The sequence below is a fragment of the Dasypus novemcinctus genome, chromosome 21 (genome assembly GCF_030445035.2).
Source record: "Dasypus novemcinctus isolate mDasNov1 chromosome 21, mDasNov1.1.hap2, whole genome shotgun sequence".
Taxonomy (NCBI): domain Eukaryota; kingdom Metazoa; phylum Chordata; class Mammalia; order Cingulata; family Dasypodidae; genus Dasypus; species Dasypus novemcinctus.
In genome coordinates this window covers 84,479,930-84,502,968 of record NC_080693.1, presented here as the reverse complement: position 1 = coordinate 84,502,968, position 23,039 = coordinate 84,479,930, and the positions used below count along the sequence as shown (strand labels likewise).

The 23,039-nt window shown below is 55.6% G+C and overlaps 1 protein-coding gene across 1 annotated transcript; it reads right to left on the bottom strand.

Moving 5' to 3' along the window:
• Positions 1-355: 355 nt before the first annotated feature.
• ENDOV (endonuclease V) lies at positions 356-21,834 on the bottom strand. The gene is made up of 10 exons (XM_071210839.1): positions 21,590-21,834; positions 20,932-21,103; positions 13,845-13,979; positions 13,155-13,194; positions 10,373-10,485; positions 9,574-9,642; positions 9,089-9,217; positions 7,030-7,100; positions 4,987-6,265; positions 356-4,047 (listed from the first exon to the last, which is right to left on the bottom strand). The coding sequence occupies exons 1-9, from the start codon at positions 21,643-21,645 to the stop codon at positions 6,175-6,177; spliced, it is 876 nt and encodes a 291-aa protein (XP_071066940.1). The 5' UTR covers positions 21,646-21,834; the 3' UTR covers positions 356-4,047; positions 4,987-6,174.
• Positions 21,835-23,039: the final 1,205 nt, after the last annotated feature.

The window sequence follows — 23,039 nt, the reverse complement described above, 5'->3', positions numbered from 1 at the left end:
ATGCAAGGGTGGTTTAACATATGAAAATCAATTAATACACCATATTAATAGAATGAAGGAAAAAACCCACAAGATCATCTCAATAGATGCCGAAAATGCACTTGACAAAATCCAACTCTATTTCATGAAAAAAAAAGTCAACAAATTAGACATAGAAGGGAACTTTTTCAACCTGATAAAGGACATTTATGCAAAACCCACAGCTAAAATCATGCTAAATAGCGAAAAACTTAAAACATTTCCCTCTAAGAATCCCCCCTAAGTTCTGAAGGATAGCCAGGGCAATTAGGCAAGAAAAACAACAACACAAAACAACCCAAAAAAATGACATTGGAAAAAAAGAAGCACAAAAATATCTATTTGCAAATGGCACCAATTTATATATATATATCCCTAAAGAATCACACACACACACACACACAATCTTTAGAGCTAATAAACAAGTTAAAGTTGCAGGATAAAAAGATCAATATATAAAAATTTCAGTTGTATTTCTATACAATAGCAATGAACAATCCAAAAATAAAATTAAGTAAACATTTTCATTTACAATAGCATAAAAAGGTACTTATAAATAAATTTAACCAAAGAAGATTGGTACAATAAAAATTGTAAAGCACTGTTGAAAGAAATGAAAGACTCATATAAACGGAAAGGCAATCTTGAGTCATGGTTTGAAGACTTAATATTAAGATGGCAATACTCCCTAAAATTCAATCCCTATCAAAATTTCAACTGCTGTTTTTGCAGAAATGGACAAGTGATCCTAAAATTCATACAGATTTGCACGGGATCCTGAATAGCCAAAATAATCTTGAAAAAGAAGAAAAAATCTTGAAAAAAAATAGTTGGAGGACTCTCACTTCCCAGTTTCAAAATTTACTATGAAGCTATGGTAACTGATTCCACTTATATGAAACAGAACAAACAAACACATAGATACAGAAAGTAGAGCGCAGGTTACCAGGGTCAGGGGTGGGTGGGGAGGGGGGTAGGAAGTTAACAAATAGTGGGTAGACAATTTTATTTGGAGTATTGGAAAAATCCCATTACGGATAATGGTGAAAATAGCACAACATTGTAAATGTGATTAATCCCACTGAATGGTGGGTGTGTTTGGGAGTGACTGAGATGGGAAAGTTTATGTTATGCATGTTATAACAATAATAATAAAAGAACTAAAGAGACAAAGACAATTAAATGCAATACATGACTCTGGACTGGATCTAACAACGTATGACCAAAGGCCCAAAAGGACGTTATTTGGACATATGAAAATACTGGAATACAGACTGAAAGCATCATGTTAATGTTAAAGTTCTGGGAGTTGATAACTATACATAGTTAATATCCTTGTTCTTAGGAAATGCACATGGAAGTATTATATAGCCAAGGAGCAGGATGCATACAACCTACTCTGAAATATTTATAAAATTGATTTTAAAAAATGGATAAACAGTAATAGAGAGATGGATAGAACAATACAGCAAATGTGGCAAAATGTTAAAACTGCTGGAACTGGTTATCTGGGTCAGGGCATATCACAGAATTCTCTGTATGGGTTTTACATTATTTTTGCAATTGTCCTTTAACTCTGAAATTATTTCAAAATATGAAGTTTAAGGAAAAAGTGACAGTACTTGAAACAGTGTGGTACTGGCCTAAGTACAGACATACAGATAAACGGAAGAGAACCGAGAGTCCAGAGGTAAACCCCTAGGTCTGTGGTCGACTGATTCCTGATAAGGCTCCTGTTCCTCCTCAGTGGGGAGGAATAACCTTTTAAACAGACAATGCTGGGTCAGCTGATCACCACATACAGAAGGAAGCTGTAACCCAACCTCCCACTATATAAAAAAATTAACTATAAATGGATCAAAGACTTAAAATGTATGAGCTGAATCCATAAAACTCTTTGAAGGAAAGAGGAGTAAATCTTCATGACCTTAGATTAGGAAACAGATTCTTAAATTTGACACTAGATGCACAAGAGATGAAAGAAAAGATAAACTGGACTTCATCAATATTAAAAATTTTTGTGCATCAAAGGACACTATCAAATGAAAAGACTGGGAGCAAATATTTATATCATATATCTGATAAGTCTAGTATCCAGAATATATTAAAAATTGTTACAATTCAACAACAAAAATATAAACAACACATCTTTAAAAATGAGCAAAGGATTTGAATAAACATTTGTCCAAAGAAGACGTACAAATGACCAATAAACACATGAAAAGATGCTCAGCATGACTAATTATCAGGGAAACGCAAATCAAAACCAGCAGAAGATGCCACTTCACGCCCACAGGCTGGAACCCTTGTACATTGCTGGTGGAAATGTAAGATGGTACAGTCACTTTGGAAAACAGTTTGGAAGTTTCTCAAAAAGTTAAACATAGAATTATTATATAATCCCACAATTTCACTCCAGGGTATTCACCCAGTAGAACTAAAAAGATATGTTCAAACAAAAACTTAAACACAAGTGTACATAGCAGCATTATTCATAATAGCCCTGAAGTGGGAACAACCCAGACGCCCATCAGCCAAGGAATGGATCAGCAGGTCTATTCATACAAAAGAACACGGTATAGTAGTTTGATACAGTTATGAATTCCAAAGATACATATTGGATTATATTTGTAAAGTGGTCGGTACCTGGGCATGATTAAATTATGATTAGAGCTTTGATTGGGTCACTAGTAGGGTGTTGAGTCCCACACGTTGGTGGGTGGGGACTCACAGATAAAAGGCATGGCAAAGGGCAGAGTTGGAGATTTTGATGCTGGAGTTTTGGTTTAGAGTCTGATGCTGGAGCTTTGAGCTGAAGCCCCGGGAAGAGAGGCCCTGAGGCAGGAGAAGCACACAGGGAACAGAGCCCGCTCCTTAGACCCGGCAGGAACCCTGGGGAAGAGACAGCTGTTCGCCTGATCGTCTACAGCTGGCCTTGCAGGGAAAGCAGAGACGCTGAGCCTGGAGAGAAGCAAGACCTGGGAAGACAGGAACCCAGGAAGCCTGAGCCCTGGAGACGTCAGCAGGCATTTTGCTCCAACACGTGGCAAACAACTCTGGTGAGGGAAGGAAGTTATGCTTTATGGCCTGGGAACTGTAAGCTTCAACTTCAAATAAACACCCTTTATAAAAACCCACCAATTTCTGGTATTTTGCATCACACCCCTTTGGCTGACTAATACACTCGGTTTGGCCCTAAAAAGGAGCCAAGTACAGACCCAAGCTCCACACAACACGGCGAGCCTCGAGAGCCTCCTAGTGATGGGGCAGCCACACGGGACCCCGGCTGTTCGCTTCCATTTACATGAAAGGCCCAGAAAAGGTAAATCCTCTCCGACAGAAAGTAGATTCGTGGCTGCCGGGGGTCAGGGAGGCGCACGGGGGTGACTGCTAGTGGGTAGGGGGTCTTCTCTTGGGGGATGGCAATGCTCCGGGTCGCGATGGTGGTGGTGGCCGCCCGCTGTGCATACATTAGCAGCCACCAAAGTGCACACGTTAGCATGGCTGAAACGGCAAGTCTTACCTCCCTAAAGGCCCCGCTGGCGCGCTCACCGCCCTGCTCCCCAGCAGGGGAGACCGCAGCCGTTCCAGACTGGGGACCCCATCTCCGCCCACCTTCTGGAGAGAGCAGGCCCCCGGGCCAAAGCAGCGGCCTCTGGGGCGACACCGCTGTGTGCACCTGGCCTGCAGGCCCTGGGCACCCTGCAAGGCTCCCGTGGGAACGGGCGAGGCGGGCACGGAAGGGGCAGGGGTCCTGAGCAGCCAGGGGCGCTTGGGCGGCAGGGCCTGCGGGAGACCCCGGCCCGGCTTCCTCCACTCAGGCCCCAGGGCGGGGCCACCCTGCGCTCAGCCCCCGCTGGCTGGTGTGGGAGGCCCTTGCTCTCCCACAAGGGCCCCGAGGCTCGGGGGTTCTGCCGAGGCCGGCTGGGGGGAGGCAGTGAGGACCCAGGCAGCTCTGCCAGCGGCACCCCCACCCCACCCCAGGGGAGCCCTGGATGGAAAGGTCTGGAAGGAGGCGGTGGGGGGCTGCTGGGGGGCTGAGGGGCAGGGCACGTGGGGGACGAGGGGCTTTGTCTGGGGCTGCTCCGGGAGTAGGCAGCCTCCGTGGGCCCTGCCCGGGCACGGCGCCTCCACCCCGCAGCCCCCTGGGCCGTCCAGAACCACACCTGCTCTCCCGTGAGCCGAGGCCTCCCCCGAGGCCCTGAGGCGGCGGGGGCGAGCCCTGAGGGGACACGGGCACCTCGGGCTGCCCGGCCTCCCCAGGCGCAGGGGTCTGGGGGGAGGGCTGGGGGCTGCCTGCGGCTGCTGCCCTCAAGCCACAGCAGGCAGGGACCCTCTGCCATTGCCACCGGGCAGGGTTAACAACGCTGGGTTCCCGAGGCAGCTCGAGGCGAGGCCGCTCCCGCCGCCTGCGCGGCTTGGTGCTGGCAGCGCCGCTGGTGCCGGGCAGCCGTCCTCTCCCTCCCCAGGTCCTCCCACCCCTCGCCGCCCCAGGCGCCGGGGTCTGCAGTGCGGGTGGGGGCCGCTGCTGGCCCCCCTTGCCTCTGGCCGGCCCCGGGGAGCCCCTGGAAGGGAGGGGGCTCTATGGCCGTGGGCACAGCTGGTGTAACTCAACAGGTGCCACTGGGGCCTGCAGGGGCTCAGGGTGTGGCGGGCACGGGGGAGGGGAAAGGTGGGGGCTCCCTGGGACCCCCAGCCTTGGCCAGGATGGAGGCACCTGAGGCCAAAGCTCGTCACCCCGCCTCAGAGGGGGAGGCGCACGAGGCAGGGCAGGAGGCTGGAACCCGGGCTTGGCTTCCCTGCTGCAGGATGCACCTGAGAAGGCACCTGTGGAACCTGCCGGAACCTGCTCACCTGCACTGGGCCAGCACGTGGAGCCCCCCACGCACCCGGAAGGCACCCACCAGCCCTTGTGACCCCAGCGGGCCCTTTCGCCCCCACCCCTCCACTGCCCTGCCTCCCAATTGCCCCCTTGTGGGTCCCGGGGGGCCCCAGCCCTGGGGGAGAGCTCCCCTCTGATGAACAGAAGGCGACGAGGGGGCGCTGAGGGAGTTCCCTGAGCCCCCGGCTGCTGCCTCACGACAGCTGCTCCCCGGGGAGGCGGGGGTGGGGCAGAAGCCTCTGGATTTCACAGTGCTCCTGGGCACCAGGCTCCAGAGTCGTGGGGGCCCCTGGAGTCCGGGGGCCACTTGGCCCTGTGCCGTGGGGGCTAAGGCTGGGTGCAGGCAGGGCCGTCCTCTTGCGCCTAGCCCCCTGCCTGTCTCTCCACTGGGACTTCCAGCCTGAGCGAGGGGAGAGGAGGCTGTCAGGAGGGGCCACAGGAGCCCGGTGGGGCTGGCCGTTTTGGGGTGTGGGGACTCCTAGAGTTTTGGGGCTGCGCCTCTGGGCAAAGAGGTGAAGGAGGGAGGGGCTGTGCAGGCAGGGACAGAGGACAGCTCGCCATCAATCAGCCTTGCCCCCACGGCGACGGGGCCTCACCTGGCCTCCTGCAATGGGCTGCCTGTCTTTAGGGTTCCCCCCGAGCCAGGACAGTGGGGGGTGCCGGGCTGGCTCCATCCGCACGCCGTCCCTGCAGCACAGACGCTGGCAGGGCAGCTGCCCCTCTGCTTCCGCCCACCGCGGCCCTCCAGGCTGCTGGCGATGGGAGAAGGCTCTCCTCCCGCTCCCGCGCCGTGTGCCCGCAGAAGCAGGCGGAGCGCGGGCAGGGCACAGAGGGGCCCGCAGAGCCGGGGGTGCTGGACGCCTGCTCGCCCCAGCCCGGGCCCCCAGGTCACGGCGGAGGCGGCCAGCGTGGTGCTGCTGCTGGGGTTGGCCCAAAGCGGAAGCCCGAGCCCCTGCCCACGCGCCGGCGGCGCAGGCGCTTGGGCTCAGCTCTCTGCCTCGTGCGCCGTCTCCTGCCAGCACGTGGCAGGCGGCTCCCGGCGCCGTGACCGCGGTGCTGACGAGGCCGGCGGGGAGGCGCCGCCTCGGGGCTCTCACGTGAGGCGACCAGGCCTTGGTGGGGTGTCTCTCCAGGTGCACACGGGTGCTTTCAGGGGCTCCACCTGCTGTGGGGGGTGGTCCTGCCGTCTCCAGAGGCGAGCCCCCAGGGCCAGGCCCTGTTCCCAGGGGCTGCGGCAGGTGGCCTGTGAGTCTCCACGGCACCCAGCCCTGGCCCTACTGCTCCCGGGTGCTGGGGGCCTTCAAATCTGCGGGCTCGTCCGAGCCTCCTTGGGGGCACGCCGTGGGCCTCTGTGCCTTCTGGCTCCTGGTAATAAAGTAGAGACAAGGGCAGCACAAAACCTGAGCCGGCGGAATGCCCCTCGCTCCTGCACGCGGCCCCGGGAGGCGGCTGCCAGGCCAGGTTGGCGCCCGGGCGCACCTGATGGCCGGGGGTCCCCGTGCACTCAAGCTGGCCAGCCCCCAGCCCTGTGGCGCTCGGGTCCCAGCTGCATCGACCACGTCAGTCCAGGGCGCGGTGGCTGGGCCTCAGCATGACCACTGGGAACGTGAGCCCAGCGGACGTGCAGCGCTGGAGACGCCTCGTCCAGGGCGACGGCAGGGCCACTTCCCCGGCCCGGGGTGGCCTCTCACGGCCGCACTCAGGGAGCCCCTTCCTGGTGCAGGGTTTGGGTCCAAACTGCCACCTGAAACCTGCCCTGCTCCTACCAGCTGCGGGGCCCGGGGCTGTGCAGTTCTGTGCCTCAGTTTCCTTGTCTGTAAAGTATGTCTGGTGAGCAGGTTGTTGTCAGGATTAAATAACCTGTGCGATCCTCCCAGCACCTCGCCCCTGGGAAGCGCCCGTCACGGGCAGCCACGGTCACCTGCGCTGGACGTGACCTCACAGTAGCCTCGTGAGGGGCCCGCGGGCGAGCACGACGCCCCGCTGGGAGCTGGATGGGAAAGGCAGGGCGGCCCTGGAGGTGGAGGGCTGGACCGGGTGGGCCCGTGGTGGGGGGCTTCGGGGGTTCAGGAGCTGCACGCGCCCCCTGCCCTGGCACGACGGCCCCGAGCACTAGCCCCCCAGCTCACCTCTCCTGCCCCAGCGGGGGTGGCCTGGGGACTTCGGTCCTGCGGATGTACTCGCGAGAGCGGATGTCAGCCTGGTGGGACAGAGGGTCCACGTGAGAAGCGCAGGCGGGGCTGGAGTCCCGTGCTTGCTGCCCGCCCCTGGCGGCTGCTCTCCTCCCTCCTGGGGCAGGGGCAGCAGGCCCCCGGGGTGGGGGTGGCCAAGGGCCTCCAGGTCAGGGCGGGCGTCCGCGGCGGGAGTGGTTGCGGCGCTCCTGGCTGCCCCCCTGTGCTGTGCCGGAGCTCAGCCCTCACCAGGTGTCCCCCGGGCCTCCCTGTCAGGTGTTTCTCTCTGGAAACCTCCTCGGGGGACCCTCTCAGCCCGGCGCGCCCTGCTTTTGGTTCTCTGTCACCCCCACTAGCGTTAGCCAGGACCTGTCCTGAGGAAAGGTGGCTCCGGAAAGTCTGTGAAGTCGCTGGAAGGAAGGGCTTGGTGGGGGGGCCCAGGCCTGGGCGGGGGAAGGTGTGGGGGCAGGCCTCCCAGGGACCTGGCTGCCGGGCTCTCCCCCACCCCGACTTCCCCAGGGCCCTGACCTCAGGGAGCCCCGAATCTGCTCAGAGGAGCTTAGCCCCGCTTGGGTCCCGTGGCTAATGCGCGGCAACAGCTAATCGGCCTGGCCTGCTGCTGTTTCTAGAGCAATGAGGACCCTGGGACGCCCTGCTGGGCGGACGTCCCTGCGAGGGGAGAGGCCTGGCCTGGCAGGGCGGCACAGACCTGGCCCTGGAGGTGGCAGCACCTGGGGACACAGAGAGCGCCTGAGCGGGCCTGGGAAGGAAACGGGCCAGCAGCAGCACGGGCCGTGCTGGGGGACCCTCGCCACTCCAGGAGCACCGTGGCTGGCACGGGGGGCGGGGGTCTGCACACGGCCGGCGGCTGCGGACATGGGCGCCGGCTCCTCTCACTCGTCACGGTGCCCTGGGTCACGGGCTCAAGGGTGTCCGCAGGATGTCCCTCCCTGGCCAGGCCTGGCCCCTCCCCACGCAGAGCCCCTGGGTGTGGAGGGGGGACCCCAAGGGAGCTCTGCTCTGGAGAGTTTGGCAGCTTCTGGGCTTCTGGACAGTCACAGGGATGGGCTGGGCCAGAAGAGGAAAGGCCTCCGGGGGCTGGGGACCCAGCCAAGCACTGGGGCGGAGGCCGGAGGGTGGTGTCCACCCGGGAAGGCCACCTGAAGGCCCAGGCGCTGCGTCCCTGGCTCCTGCGCCCGGGCTGCGAGCCACACGGTCTGTGGGCCGCTGCTGCCCCCTGGCGGCCACCTGTAGGCCAGCAGCCAGGAGGGCCCGGAGGCCACGGGGGCCTCTGGTGGCGACGGCCATGCAGCTGGCCCATGGCGGGCTGGCTGGCTCGGCGGGCGCGGGGCCTGACCCAGGGCCCCTCCACGCCAGGCCGCCTGGTGCTGATGCGCCAGGCAGGAGCAGGAGCACACGGGAGGCCCACGCGGTTTGCCAGGTCAGGGGCCCGGAGCGTGGTGGGCTGCGTGCCGCCTGGGCACGCAGGGGGCCCCATCTCCCCTGGGAAGGCCCAATGACCCCACGCTGTGCGGCCACGGCTGGGAAGGGCAGCTGTGACCTCCCGGTTCAGCTCAGCCTGGACCCACCCACGCCCACCTGGTGCGGCCTCCCTGGGCCCGGCCCTGCCCGCCGCCTCCTCCCCGGCCCCTGGCCCTCGGGGCCCCGGCTTCCTCCCGACACTCCATCCGCCCGTCCTGACGGCCCTCAACTTGGGCAGGCACCCAGGGGCGGTGGGCGTCCTGAGCTGGTCTCACCTGTGCCCACCGTGTCCAGGGTGCTGACCCTAGGTGCGGGAGCGCGGCCGGCGCCTCAGGCCCCAGGAGTGAGCACAGGCCCTCGTGGGGACTGATGCCTGTGGACCGGCTGAGTGGGGTCGGCCAGCAGGGCAGGGAGGGAGGGCCATGCCGCCACGCGCCCACCCCTGCCTCCCCAGGCTGGCTCCTGCCTCCCCCGACGGGCTGTGTCCCAAGCCTGCCCTCAGCCCATCGCCCTCTGTCCCAGCACCACCACCCACCTGGCGCACGGGCTCGGGGACGCGGAAGCGGCAGCAGGTGTGGGTCAGGCGCACGGCCGTCTCCAGGCTCGTCCTGTGGCCCACGGACACGTAGAGGGGCTTGTAGCTGCGGTCATGGCTCTTCAGGGCCTGGGGCAAGGGGGCGAGCTCAGGGTGCTGGGAGGCCCGGGGGCGGCCTCAGCGGCTGGGGACTTTGAGGCATCGTGAGGGTGCCTGGGACGGGGGCTTCACCTGCGGCTGGTCAGGTGGGAGCTGGGCCCACGGGTCTCAGCACCGTGGGGGCGGGGAAGAAGCAAACGCACCTTACACGCGTCTCACATTCACAGTGGCAGAGGGACAGGAGAGGTGAGCAGGGCCTGGCATGTTACACGCGCGTGTGCCTGTTTGTGCAGGAGTTCCCTGTCCCCCTCCCCGGGGTCCAAGGTGGCGCCTCCTGAACCCCGAGTGGAGGGGCCTGGCTTGGGGGCACAAGCCCCACAACTCACCATTCCTAGGATGGCCCCAGAGCCTCCCGTCAGCGGAAACGTGTCTCCCCCCACCTGCAGGAGGCGAACCTGGAGGGTGGGGAAAACGTGGGGCGCGTGCTTTTCTCGGGGACAGGATCTCCTGCGGCCTGACAGCGGTGTCCACAAGGGGCTGGTGGGGGTCCGAGAGTGTGCTGGGCACAGCCCCTCCCCCACGCTCACGGCACCCTCGGCTCTTTGCTCCCTTCTCGAGGAGGGGCTTGGGTGGGCAGGGCGCATGGAGGCCCAGGCCCGAGGCTTGCCCACCCAGCCCCCAGCGGAGCCCAGGCGACGTCCGCCACCCATCCTGGCCCGCTCCCCTCCTGCGAGCCGTCGGGCATGCTGGCGCCACTCCAGCCAATGCCTAAGACAGACACGGGCCTTGCTCGGGGTGGCGGCTGTACTGGGGTGGGGGCCAGGAAGGACGCGCGAGGTGGGCCTGGGGGCCGCGCCCTCACGAGAGGGGGCGACGGGAGCCACAGGGCAGTCTGGCACCTGCTCCATCTGAGACCGCTGCACCACCCCGACGTGGGGCACAGCAGCAGTAGAGGCCATGGGCAGGGAGAGGTTGGGTGCCCTGGGATGCATGCCAGAGCATCTTGGGGGTTGGCGAGAGGTGCTAGGAGTGGGGGGCAGGCACAGGGGGTTCAGAGAAAAGCGGGTCCTCTGGGGGCTCCAGGAACGGGGGAGAGAGCATCGCGGGCGAGGGCTGACCCAGAGGCGACCGCGAGGAGGATGCACCTGGTGCCCTGACCCCGGCCCTGCCCAAGGCCCGGCCCACCTTCTCCTTGTGCAGGGCGTTGTTCTCCAGGCCGTCCACCTGCAGGAGCTTCTTGGCCACCCCGATGCAGGGCAGGTCGGTGAGCACACCCAGGTGGCAGGCCACCCCGAAGCCTACCGGGGGCAGAGCAAGGCAGTGAGACAAGTTCAGACCTGCTCTGGGGTCCCCCACGCAGTCAGAGGCCATCGATGGCAGAGGCCAGGGAGAGCAGGTCCCAGGCTACCCCTAGACCCCACCCCAGGCCCAGGCCGACGAGGGGCAGCGTCTCTGCCCGACTTCACAGGGGCAAAGCTGGGTCAGCAGCGTCCTTCCCGCCAACACCGCACCCTCATTTTCCTCTTGCTTTCTGGAATCTTCCTTCTCCCTTCACGGCTACCCTCAGGCCTCTCTGACGCGAGCTCTCTGCCCCCAAGGCTGCACCTGCTGCAGGCAGCCCGGCTTGGTGCGCTGGGCTGTGGCGCTGGACCCAGGTTGTGTCAGGACCCTGCTGACTTGGGCCCTGGTGTCGGTTGAGGGGCACCTGCCCCCTGCCTCTCGACTCCCAGGCTCCAGGGGAGGCCTCCAAGCTGGCTCTTTGCCGCTTTGCTGCCTGCCCCCTGGCCTGCCCAGGACCCCCAGGTTTGTATCTGGGGACGAAACAGTCCATTTCCCTCAGGCTGCTCCTCCTGGGATGAGGTTCTAGCCAGCCAGGGTGAGTCTAGGCCCCCTGACGTCAGCTGGGAGACTAAATCAGGTCTGGCAAGGCCTGTCCGCCCCAAGCTCGGGGCTAACTTCCTGAAGCATTAGCTCCGAATAGAGCAGTGCAGACCTACAGAACAGGGCAGTACACGTCCTCCCCTACATAGTGTAGAGAGCAGATGGATGGATGGAGACGGATGGATGGATGACTGCATGCAAATGTGGAGAGAGAAGGATACGGCAAATGCAGCAAGATGCTACAATCGGTGGTAGGGGCAGGTAGATTGGAATTGTCTGCATGGGTTTTGTGTTTTTTTGCAAGTGTCCCATAAGTTTAAAATTATTTCAAAATAATTTTCAATGATGAGCCCTTGATACTGATGACTATGCTTATGAGCCTGTGTACCTGAAATTTCAACTAGGCCTAGAGCTGCAGGGTGCCTAAGAGTTACCTCCTGAGCGCCTCCGTGTTGCTCAAATGTGGCCCCTCTCTAAGCTAAACTCAGCGTGTACGTGCACTACCTTCCCCCCAGCGTAGGACAGGACTCCCGGGGATGGTAACTACCATCACCAGCTGGAGATGCAACTAGAAGACCTTGAATGAAAGGGGGAAATGGTAAAGACTAATGAGTTTATGTGGCCAAGAGACTTCAAAGAGTTGGGAGGTCATCAGAGGGGTCACACTTATGCATGTCTCAGCAGGATCCCAGAGACAGCCAAAGTAGATACCACCCCAGGTACTGGTGCTCCTGAGCGCTACGGAGACACACTGGTTCTACAGTCATGGCAGATGGCTCTGGAGTTCATTGCCTTGTCAGTGGGCTCTACTTTGGAAATCTGTGCTCCTGAGTGTGAAGGAGTTGGACTCAGATGTGACTGCTCTACACATCCCCTTCTGCCACTTTTACTGAACCTGTGGTTGGCACTGGGGTTGGTGTATACTCAGAAGACTTGAGTCTCTGGACTGGCCATGTGTCAGCTGGGCACTGAGCCTCAGCAGAGTTGCAATTCCTACTCTCTGGTTCATTGGACTTATCCAACGAGAGGTGAAGATGGTCAACCACCACACCAGGGAACCGAGAGTGCCTACAACTGCAAGTAGGAGAATCACATCCATCAACCATGTGGGATCTAACCCTCTCTTGATTTAGAGGTGGAGTGGACATCACTATCCCAGTGTACACAGGATGGAGGAATAAAATATGGATTAGAGTGGACTTACTGGTATTCTACTATGGAACTATTGTGACTCTAGCAATGGAAGAAATTATATCACTGATGTGGAGACACTGGCCATGGCAGTTGCTGAGGGCAGGGAGAGGGAAGAAGAGAAGTGATGTGGGGGCATTTTTGGGGCCTGGAGTTGTCCTAAATGATACTGCAGGGACAGATGCTGAACATTATATATCCTGCCATAACCCACTGAATGGACTGGGGGAGAGTGTAAACCACAATTTAAACTATTATTCATGTGGTGCAGCAGTGCTCCAAAATGTATTCACCAAATGCAATGAATGTGCCACAATGATGAAAGAGGTTGTTGATGTGGGAGGCGTGGGGGGTGGGGGGTGGGGTATATGGGAACCTCTTATATCTTTAATGCAACATTTTTGTGATCTATGTATCTTTAAAAAAAAAAAAAGACAATTGAAAAAAAACGTATGTCAGGTACTAGCCCATTAGCTTAGTCAAAGATATTGAAAGCCTTTCCTCCTACAAGCTGTTAGTGAAGGAAATAAAACATTTCTCTACGTTATTGGGGGAAAAAAAAAAAGCTTAATAAAACCAAACCAAACCCAGAATGGCAGCCCCTGGAGATCTGCCAGCTCAGGGTGCTGCGGGTGGAGGTGGGGTGGGAGAGGTGATAGAGAGAAAGCAGAAGGGGGTGCAAGTGTGTGTGTGGGGAGCAGAGACCAGGACGAGGGGCTGAGGGCCGCGAGTTAAACTGCATCCTGGCCGGCAGGAGCTGTCGGCACCTCAGCTGGCCGCAGGGTGGCCAGGCACGGCTGCGGGAGCGCTGTGAGGTGGGCAGTCAGAGTCCCCCTGTGGGTCTCTTCTTCCCCCAGCACCCCTCCCTGACCCTCTCTTTCAGGAGCAGGATTACCTCGGTGGTGGAGCACCCCATTTCCATCCACAAAAAGGACCTAGAAGAGCCACAGGGAAAAGTCATGGTCAGCTGAGCTGCCCCAGGTCCACCAGGCTGGGCCGTGCCAGGAGCAGCCAGCAGGGGGGTCGGTCACTTCGGGGGCCCAGGTGAAAAATCATATTCTTCTCCCCAAGGCAGGGATACCCCTTTCTCCAGGGAGCATGTGAGGTCTCTCTTGGTTCAGGGGTGGGGGTGCTGGCAGGGCCTTCCTTCCTGGGGCTGCCTCCTTCTCCTGGCCCCTTCAGAGGTGGGACTGAGGCACCTGCCCAGGGCTGAGGCACCTGCCCGGAGCTGAGGCACCTGCCCGGAGCTGAGGGACCTGCCAGGAGCTGAGGCACCCACCCAGGGCTGAGGGACCCGCCTGGGGCTGAGGCACCTGCCCGGAGCTGAGGCACCCGCCCGGGGCTGAGGCACCTGCCTGGGGCACAAGGCACCTGCCCGGGGCTGAGGGACCCGCCAGGAGCTGAGGCACACACCCAGGGCTGAGGGACCCGCCTGGGGCTGAGGCACCTGCCCGGGGCTGAGGCACCTGCCCGGGGCTGAGGCACCTGCCTGGGGCACGAGGCACCTGCCTGGGGCTGGGGCACCTGCCTGGGGCTGAGGCACCTGCCTGGGGCTGAGGGACCTGCCTGGGGCTGGGGCACCTGCCTGGGGCACGAGGTGGGGCTCCTTGGCCTGCAGCCGCTGCACAGCGTCCACCAGGAAGGGCACCTCTCGGAAGGCCAGGAAGCCGGACACGTAGGGGGCCGTCAGGCCGACCATGCGGCACTCCTCGTACACCACCTGTGCCAGCAGCCGGGCGCAGGTCAGCGTCCCTGTGGCTCTGTGGCCCTCCCAGCTCTCTCCTCCCCACGTGGCCCCTCGGCCACCCCTCCTGCTCATTCCCAGCTCTGCACACGCTCTCCTTTGTCCCCCGCTCCCTCCCCGATCGCATCCCCACACCCCCCTTCTCCGCCTCGCCTGTCTGGGTGGAAAGTACAAGATGGTGAGTGAGAAAGAATGGACAGGACAAGCCCCCCGCCCCACCTGGCTGGGGGCAGCCGGCCACTGCCTGGCTACACCAGGTGCTCAGTGTCGGCGGCCGACCTTACCCCTGCCACCTCCTCAGGGCTCCTCCATGCGAGGCTGGAGCTGACACCTGCTGGCCCTACCTGGGTGTGGGGAGGCCCCTATAAGCTGGTGCAAGGAAGCACTTTCATCAAAGCAGGGAACAGGCTGTCTTTATAGTAGGAGGGGCCACGTCTTCTCAGTTTGTGAGAGCAAGGAAGAAAGCACTGGCTTTACGAAAAAAGGACTTCAGATAATTTAGAAAGAGGACAGGCACGCGCCCCGAGCTGGAACATCTAAAAGAACAAGGGTCCCAGGGGACAGAAGTCTAGAAGAAAGTCTGAGGCTGTCACTGCACATGAGCCTGGAGAGACAGCAGGGGAGGGGCCAGGACGGGTGGGAGGCGCACAGGCCTTGGAAGAGCTCGCTGCCTCCATCCCAGAGAAAGGGGTCTGCGTGGAGCATGTGCCGGCGGCCTCCAGTCTCTCCACGCATGCTCCTGCTGGCGGCACACCTGCTGGGTGGGAAGCTTTCCCCACTAGGCACGTAACCAGGACCCTGGGTACTTCTGGGCTTGTTTTTTATTTTTTAACTGAAACCCCCATATCTCTCGGCAATAGCTTTCAAAATCATAACTTTAGCTCCTTGTTTGAAGAGGGACCCGTAACTAAATGTAGTACCTAAAAGAGGTGATTATTCTGTGTTAGCACAGAAGGAGGGGCCCTTTTACGGGTCAAAGTAAAAGGTGGTCAATAGCTGTGCAAAGCTGCCATAAGACCTTGGACAGCAAATGCCAGTGCCCAAGCAAGCACGAAGCAGAGGAAAGCGGTGCCACTCTCCACAATGCATTAAGTATTCTTAAATAAAGAACAGCTATAAAAGAACAAAGCAAGGCAGAAATTCCAAACTGAGAACATAAATGGACACACATACACACAAAAGGGAAGACATGAGAGGTGATGGGAAAAGGAAAATAAATTGAAGACAAAATCATCTGAGAAATAAAGAGTAAATTAGGAAGTGACCAAGGGGTGGTGGTGGTGGCGATTTAGGCTGAAAGTACAATAAGGGTCACTGGGGAGACAAATGAAACAACAAGAAAATGAAATATACAAAGAGGTTTTTAGGAAAAGTAATAGAGGATAGGCAAAAAATCCAGCCTACATGTATGACTAAAATACCTGAAGAAGAAAAACAAAACTATGGAAACAAATTCATAAGTAGAACTAATCATGTTTAAAAACTATAATCCATTTGTCAGCTTTTTAAAATTTGTAATTTGCTGTGGCTTTTTTTCCTAATTCTAAACAAACATTCATTTTTATGCAAAAAACAAAAACAAAACCAACTATAATGTAAAAACAAAGGAGATCTGAACCCACATATTTAAAAAGTCAACTGTGAACCTGGGAAAGTGGACTCACAACAGTCAACTCAAGATGTACCCTAGTGGAGAAAAAAAGAACAAAGAAAACAGGCACCATAGTGAACCAACAAACCAACAAATCCCACCATAAGCACAATGCAAACAGAGGGAGAACTCAAGAGTTGTGTTCACAGTGGAAGGGTGACATGTAGAAGGAAGGATTTATTTTTTTTGCAGCTTGGAGTCAGAATTAGCATTGATGGGTAGAAGTCACAAAAAAGTAAATTTCACCCTGTTCAAGATGGCGGGTGAGACGCTTCAGGGCTCTGCCCCCTACAGAAGCTCTAAACAACCAGGCAAGAAACATCCTTCTCAAAGCTCCAGAAGACAGTTCAAGGCTTGTAGAAACAGTGTGAGCTCCTAACCCAGAAAAGGTGTCTTAAAAGTGGTAGGATCTCCTGGTTCCCTGGCTAGCCCCTCGCCTACCTCCTCACGGGCGCCCAGTGTGGATCCCTGGTCTTGGAAAGGGATGGAGCAGAGTAAGTCTTGTGCATATCCTTGGAGCATATATGTCTGCGGCCAACTGTCTGGTAGTCCGAGAGACTCGCCATCCCAGAACAGCCCCTGTGTGTAGAGGGCGGCTCGCAGTAATCTCCTAGAGAACACTGTGGGAGAGCAGTCAAGTGGCTGCTTGGGACAAGGGAATGCTGGCTGATGGACATACAGTGCAGTGTCCAGACTGTGAGGAAACTGTTTCTGGGGAAGAGGGGGCATTTGTACCATGCAAACTGGGGAATTACAGGGCCACATGCACATGTCAAGACAAGACCCTTTGGGAGGATCGGAGGCCCTTTCACTTTAGCCTGGAGCTATTCTGTCTGCTCATTGTACGGATAAACCCTGAAGGAGAGCCCTGGGAACTTGTTTTCTTCTTTTCCTTAGTTTCTGACATTCAAATGAGCTTAAAGAACAGATGCCCCAGAGTCCAAATAAGAGATCACACATTAAATATCAAAATGTCCAGGTTTTAACAAAAGATTACAAACATACAAAGAAACAGGAAATGATGGCCCAGGCAAAGGAGAAGATTAAAGCATTAGAAACCATCAATAAGGAGGAACAGACCTGAGACATACCAGACAAAGACTTTTAAAAAATGGTCCAAAATATGTGCAAAGAGCTAAGGAAAACAAGAACAAAGAACTAAAGGAAATCAGGAAAATGATAAAGTGAACACAAAGAGAATTATGAAAAAGAACCAATCAGAGCTGAAGACTACAGTAACAGAAATTTAAAATTCCATAGAAGGCTTCAACAAGAGATTGGAGCTGGCAAAAGAAAGAATTCAGTGAACTTGAAGATAAGACAACTGGAATCATCCAATATGAAGAGCAAAGAAAAGTGAACAGAGCCTAAGGAACCTGTAGGACACCATTATGTGAACCAATATATGCATTATAGGAGTCTTAGAAGAAGAAAAGGAGGAAATATTTCTTTGAATATTCAAAGAAATAATGGAATGTCCCCAAATTTAATGAAAAACATGAATATACACATCCAAGATGCTCAATGAATTCCAAACAGGATAAACCCACACTGACCCACACTATGACATATAATAATCAAACCGTCAAATGCCAAAGATAGAGACTTCTGAAAGTTACAAAAGAGAAGCTATGTGCCATGTACAAGGGAGCCTCAATAAGATTAAGTGCCAATTTCTTATCAGAAGCTACAGAGGCAAAGAAGGCCATGGTAAGACATTTAAAGTGCTGAAAGCAAAAAATTGCCAGCCAAGAATTCTATATCCATCAAAACTGTCTTTCAAAAATGAAGGTGGGATTAAGACAATCCCAGACAAAAGTAGAGGGAGTTCATCACTAGACCAACCCCAGAAGAAATGCTAAAGGGAGTTCTGCAGGAGGAAAGGAAAGGACACTAGACAATAGATTGAAGCCTCAGGAAGAAATAAAATCTCCAGTAGGGGTAATGACATGGGTAAATATAGACACCAAAACTACTGTATTTTTGGTTTTATAACTCCACTTTTTACTTCCTACAGTATCTAAATGGCAAATGCACAAAATGTAATGATAAATCAGTGGTTTGGACAAGTGCGTAAGCATTTGTGACAAACACTGCATAAAGGTTGGGAGATGGAGGGGTACAGGAACATAGTTTGTGTATACCATTGAAGTTAGCTTGGTATCAAAGCAATAAGAGTATTAAAGATTTAGGATGTTAAACTTAAGACCCATTGTAACTACAAAGAAAATACGCAAGTTCATAGAGACAGAAACAGTTGCCAGCAGTGGTGGGAAAGGGGAATGAGGAGTTAATGCAAAATGAGTGTAAAGGTTCTGTTTGGGGAGATGGGAAAGTTTTAGTAATGGAAGGTGGTGAGGGGACCACAATCTTGTGAATGTGATATCCCACTGAAGAGTATGCTTGGGAAGGGTTGACATGGAAATTTTATGTTGTATATATGTTCCCACTATCGGAAGGAAGGGAGGAGGCAACTAAAGAGACAATGACAATTAAATACATGATGCTAGACAGAATCTAAGAAGGGAGGAGAAAATGCTGAAAAGGACATTACTAGGACATATAAAAGAATTAGAATATACATTATATTTTTTGTCAATGTTTGATTTCTTGAGCTGGATAACTACACTTAAAGAGGTTACATAAGTCAATATCCTTGGTCTTGGGAAATGTACATGGCAGTATTAAGTGTTCAAGGAGCGTGATGTACAGAACCTATACCCAAGGCTTCAGAAAATGAATTGATAGAGCAGATGGATAGATGGACTGAGATGAATACATAAACAGGAAGGGAGGGAGGGAGGGAGGGGTGGATAGCAAATGTGGCAAGATGTTAAAATTGGTGCATCTGGGTTACCTGTATGGGGTCTAAAGTATTTTTCTAACTGTTGTGTAAGTTTGAATGTATTTCAAAATAAAAAGGTTTTCTTTTAAAGTAAATTTCAGCTCAATGTAGAGAGGAATTGCTAACCACGGTGCCCATCTCTGGCAGGGGCTGCATGTGAGGTGGTCACCGTCAGGGACGCTAGGGAAAGGACCCTGGGTCATAGGAAACGGGGGCCATGGGGACCCTAATCTGGCTTTGCTCAGAATCACACAGGGAGGTTCAATTAGCAAAGCAGATTCCCAGGTCCTACCTCTTGGAGATTTTGATGCAGTAACTGGATATACTCAAAAAACAAAAACAGCTCTACTGAGATAGAATTTACATATCATGAAGTTCGCCTGTTTAAAGTATATGGCCATCACTATAATCTAATTTTACTACACTGTCATCAGCCCAGAATAAACCTTGTGCTCACTGGCAGTCACTGCCCATGCAGCCCCTCCCCCAGTCCAGGGCCAGTCCTGTCTCTATAGACTGGCCCACGGAACCTGCTTCCAGGTGACTCTGGTCTCAGAGATCTGCACTGGCATGTGGGAACCACTGACCCCAACCATTTCCTCCTTGTGTCCACAGCACAGAGCAGCAAAAGCCAGCCTGACACCTGAGGACCAGGCACTCTGTTCAGAGCTGGGGTCACAAAAGAAGTAAGGCCTAGCCATACCCTTGAGAACCTAGTCAATGGGAAAGAGGGATGGAAACTAATTGAGCGGGAAAGGCTGCTCAAGTGCAGGCATGGAAGAGGTCCAGCACCCAGACGAGGGAGACAGAGGGAAGGAAGGGAATGCATGAACTGGGACTTGGGGGTGAGACATCCTCATCCGAAGAGTAGCTAATGTTTGGTCACCACGGGCTCACTGTGCACCAGTACTGCGGACTGTGCTCACATTTATTCCTCACCACAACTCTGTGAGACGGGCATTAATGCCATCGTCACCCCTGAGTTAGAAAAGAGGAAGGGAGGCCCAGAGCAGTTGGTGGGAAGTGGCAGACCTGGGGTGTGAACTAAGCAGTCTGGCTCCCGAGTATGCCCTTGCCCCCACTCTACCCTTTACCCCCCTAGAACCAGATCTGAGCCCACAGGAGGAGCTAAGCATGTGCCTACTGAATCCTGAAGGAAAGGGGCCTTCCAGGGAAAGCATGAAGGCACCACAGCAGGAAGGACAAACCCCCAGGCTGAACACAAAGCCTTCCCTCCTCAGAACCCGGCCAGTCTAGGCTTCCTTTCTCTTCACCTCCTCAAAGTGGGTAGTGTTCATTTGCTTGCGTATCGATTTAAGAAAACTTTGAGTGTCTTCTATATGCCATGCATTGAGTGAGGTGCCAAGGCCACAACTTGTGAACAAGACAGCCTGGCTTTGGCTGCCGCGGTTTACATGCCTGTTGGGAATTGACCCTTCCAGTGTGAAAGAGGAGGATCAGGGTGCTGAGAGGCAATCTGGAAGAAATGACATCTACGCTTGGACCTAAGAGATGAGCCAGTTAGCCAGGTGAAGAAGATTCCAGAAGGAATATCACTAGAACAGACAGTGAGCCAGAAACAGCATGCACGTTTGAGGAATTCAAAGGTGGTCAGGGTGGGCTATGTGGAGGCTGGGGGAGGGCCGTGGGTGATGGTGAGAGCTGAACCTACAGCGTTACACGAGGGGACAGATCATGGAGGGCCTTGAAGCTGGGCCAATGAGTGTGAATTTTATTTAGCATGAGGTCACAGGAGAGGCACAGAAGTATTTTAAGCGGACCATGTACTAAAATAACCACATTTGCTCTTTAGAGGTATAAACAGAGAAGGGAACAACCCTGGAGAAGCAGGGAGAGCAAGGGTCCTGCTCAGTCACCTGCAGGGAAGGTATCGGTGGCATGGCCTTGGGAGGGGCTGTCGGGATGCAGACAAGGGGACAGAGTCTAATGATATTTTGGAGGCAGAAACTGGAGCTAGTGTGTGATTGCCTGAGTTGGAAAGGGAGACACAGATGTCCAGACTGGGAAACTTTGGGGGGTGGTCACTTATGGGGACCCAAGATGCCAGTCAGACTTTGGGGTGAAGATAATGAGCTGATTCAAACTGAATAATCGGAGGATCTCCCCTCAGTGTGTTTTCTTTTGGTGGTGGGTGAGGGCTTGGCACACCGGCAGTCAATGGATCAGCCTCCAGGGGAAAATCCTCATGATCATACTATCTCCCTGGCCAGTAAATCTGTCTTCTTTAGTTTTTGTCTTGCCGGCCCCACATTCTCTCAAAGACTCCCCAACCTACAGAATCCTAGAACACAGAGGCCAGCTCTAACCCGGCACTGGCCCTGCCCTGGAGCTCCTGCCCCTCTCACAGCGGCTCTTCTACGCCTGAGCCCAGCAAGGGGCCTGCACCTGGCTCAGCTTCCCGTCCAGGTTACCTCAAGCTCAGGGTAGCTGAGCACCACCAGGGAGGCACAGGCGTTGACACTGTCCCCTTTCACAAAGGACACGTCAACGCCCCCGACCCTCTGCAGACCCGAGAAGGCTGGGTCCCGCTGCCACGCCTCCGTGTCCCAGTCTATGACGCGGGCCTTCAGCAGGGCTTGCTCCCTATGAGGGTTGGAGGAGAGAGAGGTCAAACGGGGACAGGGAGCCCATTCCAGACGCTTTAGCTCCTTCACCCCACCTCAGCGCCAACTCGGGCCTGGGCGCCCCGTTTCCGGCCATTCTCTCCTTGGTACAGGCGAAAGCCAAACCCAGGCCCGGGGATGTGGGACTCTAGAGACCATTCGGGGGTGTCTCCCCTGATGTCCCTGCCGGGATAAACCTCCCCTCCGTTCTGGGGAGGTCAAAGGACACGGAAAGGTCACAGCCCTGGTGATTCGCCCAAACTCGCAAGAAGGGGGCCGGAAGCGCGCGCGACGCCGACCCCGTTGAACTACAACTCCCGAAGGCCCTTCCGCCCCGCGCCGGAAGCGAGGTCTGGGCCGGCGGCTGGCGGGCCGGCCGCTCCGACTGAGGAGTCGAGGCCTGAGAGTCCGAGGAGAGCCGTCCCGCTCCCGCCCGCGGCCGCTACGCGTCCTCCGACTCCATTACCGTTTCCAGCATGACAGGGTTTCCTCCGGCGGCTGTCCCGCCGCCTCCTGCGCCATGGCTGGGCCCCGGACGCCTCTTCCGGCTACGTCACTTCCTGAGCGCCCCGCGCCCGCGCCGGGTCGCCGTAGGTGCTTTGGCGGCTCCTTGTCGGGCGGAGTGGCGTCCGCGGCCGCCGGGGGCAGCGTTCCGGCCCGCCAGGCTGCCCTCCCCGGCCCTCGGGCACCTGTGGCTTCGCGGAGGCCCGGCCGTTACAGCGAGAACACGCATCTGGGCTTCAAGTCTCCCAAGCGCGTTCGCAGACGTTATCTCCTTTGAGCCTCCTTGACCACGCGAGGCACGTGGCCCCCATTTTATGGTTGACAAACAGCGCAGAGACGCAGAGCCCATGTGCTTCCACCCGCTCCTCTTGCAGGAGGTGGGGCGGAAGTTGTCCCACGATGGGTGGGGACATAACTAGGCCCCACGCCCGGCCGGCCGGTCTTTGTTTCCCTAGGACTTGGCAAGGACCCCGTCAGAGTCATCCCTGAGCAGTTCCAGCATCTAGCTCTGCACTCTGCAGCAGAGTGACCACTCGTTTTTGAGAGAATGAATGAATGAATAAATGACGTTGAAAACCAGCTAGGCTTTCTAAACCTTGAGATTAGAGGAGTGTATGTTCCTTTCTCCTCCCCAGGACTCCAGCATGTGCCAGGCTGCCTTGCTGAACTCCCAATATTTTGCTAAAATAAAACACTAGGATGGTCCAGTACTAGATTCACAAATAATTACTGAGCAGTTGCCATTTGCATGCCTCCTTCACTCCACTTTCAGGCAGGAATTGTGTGCTCATTTCAATTTCTCACAACATTTATCAAGGCTAGACGCAGAGGGGTGCTCAAAAATTCGGGTTTTATTTGTGCAGGATCTTGGTACCAAAGCTGGTTATTAAGATAGGGAATCAATAGATGGATCTGGAATCTGGCAAAGAGTCCACATGGACATCAATAAACCCAAGAAGGGGAAACGGACTTTGGCCCAGTGGTTAGGGCGTCCGTCTACCACATGGGAGGCCCGCGGTTCAAGCCCCCGGGCCTCCTTGACCCGTGTGGAGCTGGCCCATGCGCAGTGCTGATGCGCGCAAGGAGTGCCCTGCCACGCAGGGGTGTCCCCCGCGTAGGGGAGCCCCACGCGCAAGGAGTGCACCCATAAGGAGAGCCGCCCAGCGCGAAGGAGGGAGCAGCCTGCCGAGAAATGGCGCCGCCCACACTTCCCGTGCCGCTGACGACAACAGAAGCGGACAAAGAAACAAGACGCAGCAAAAAGACACAAAAAAAACAGACAACCGGGGGAGGGGAGGGGAATTAAATAAATAAATAAATAAATCTTTAAAAAAAAATAAAATAAAATAAACCCAAGAAGGCTGCTGGAAGATACTGCCCCTCCCCCCAAGATTTTGCCATGTAGAACAAGT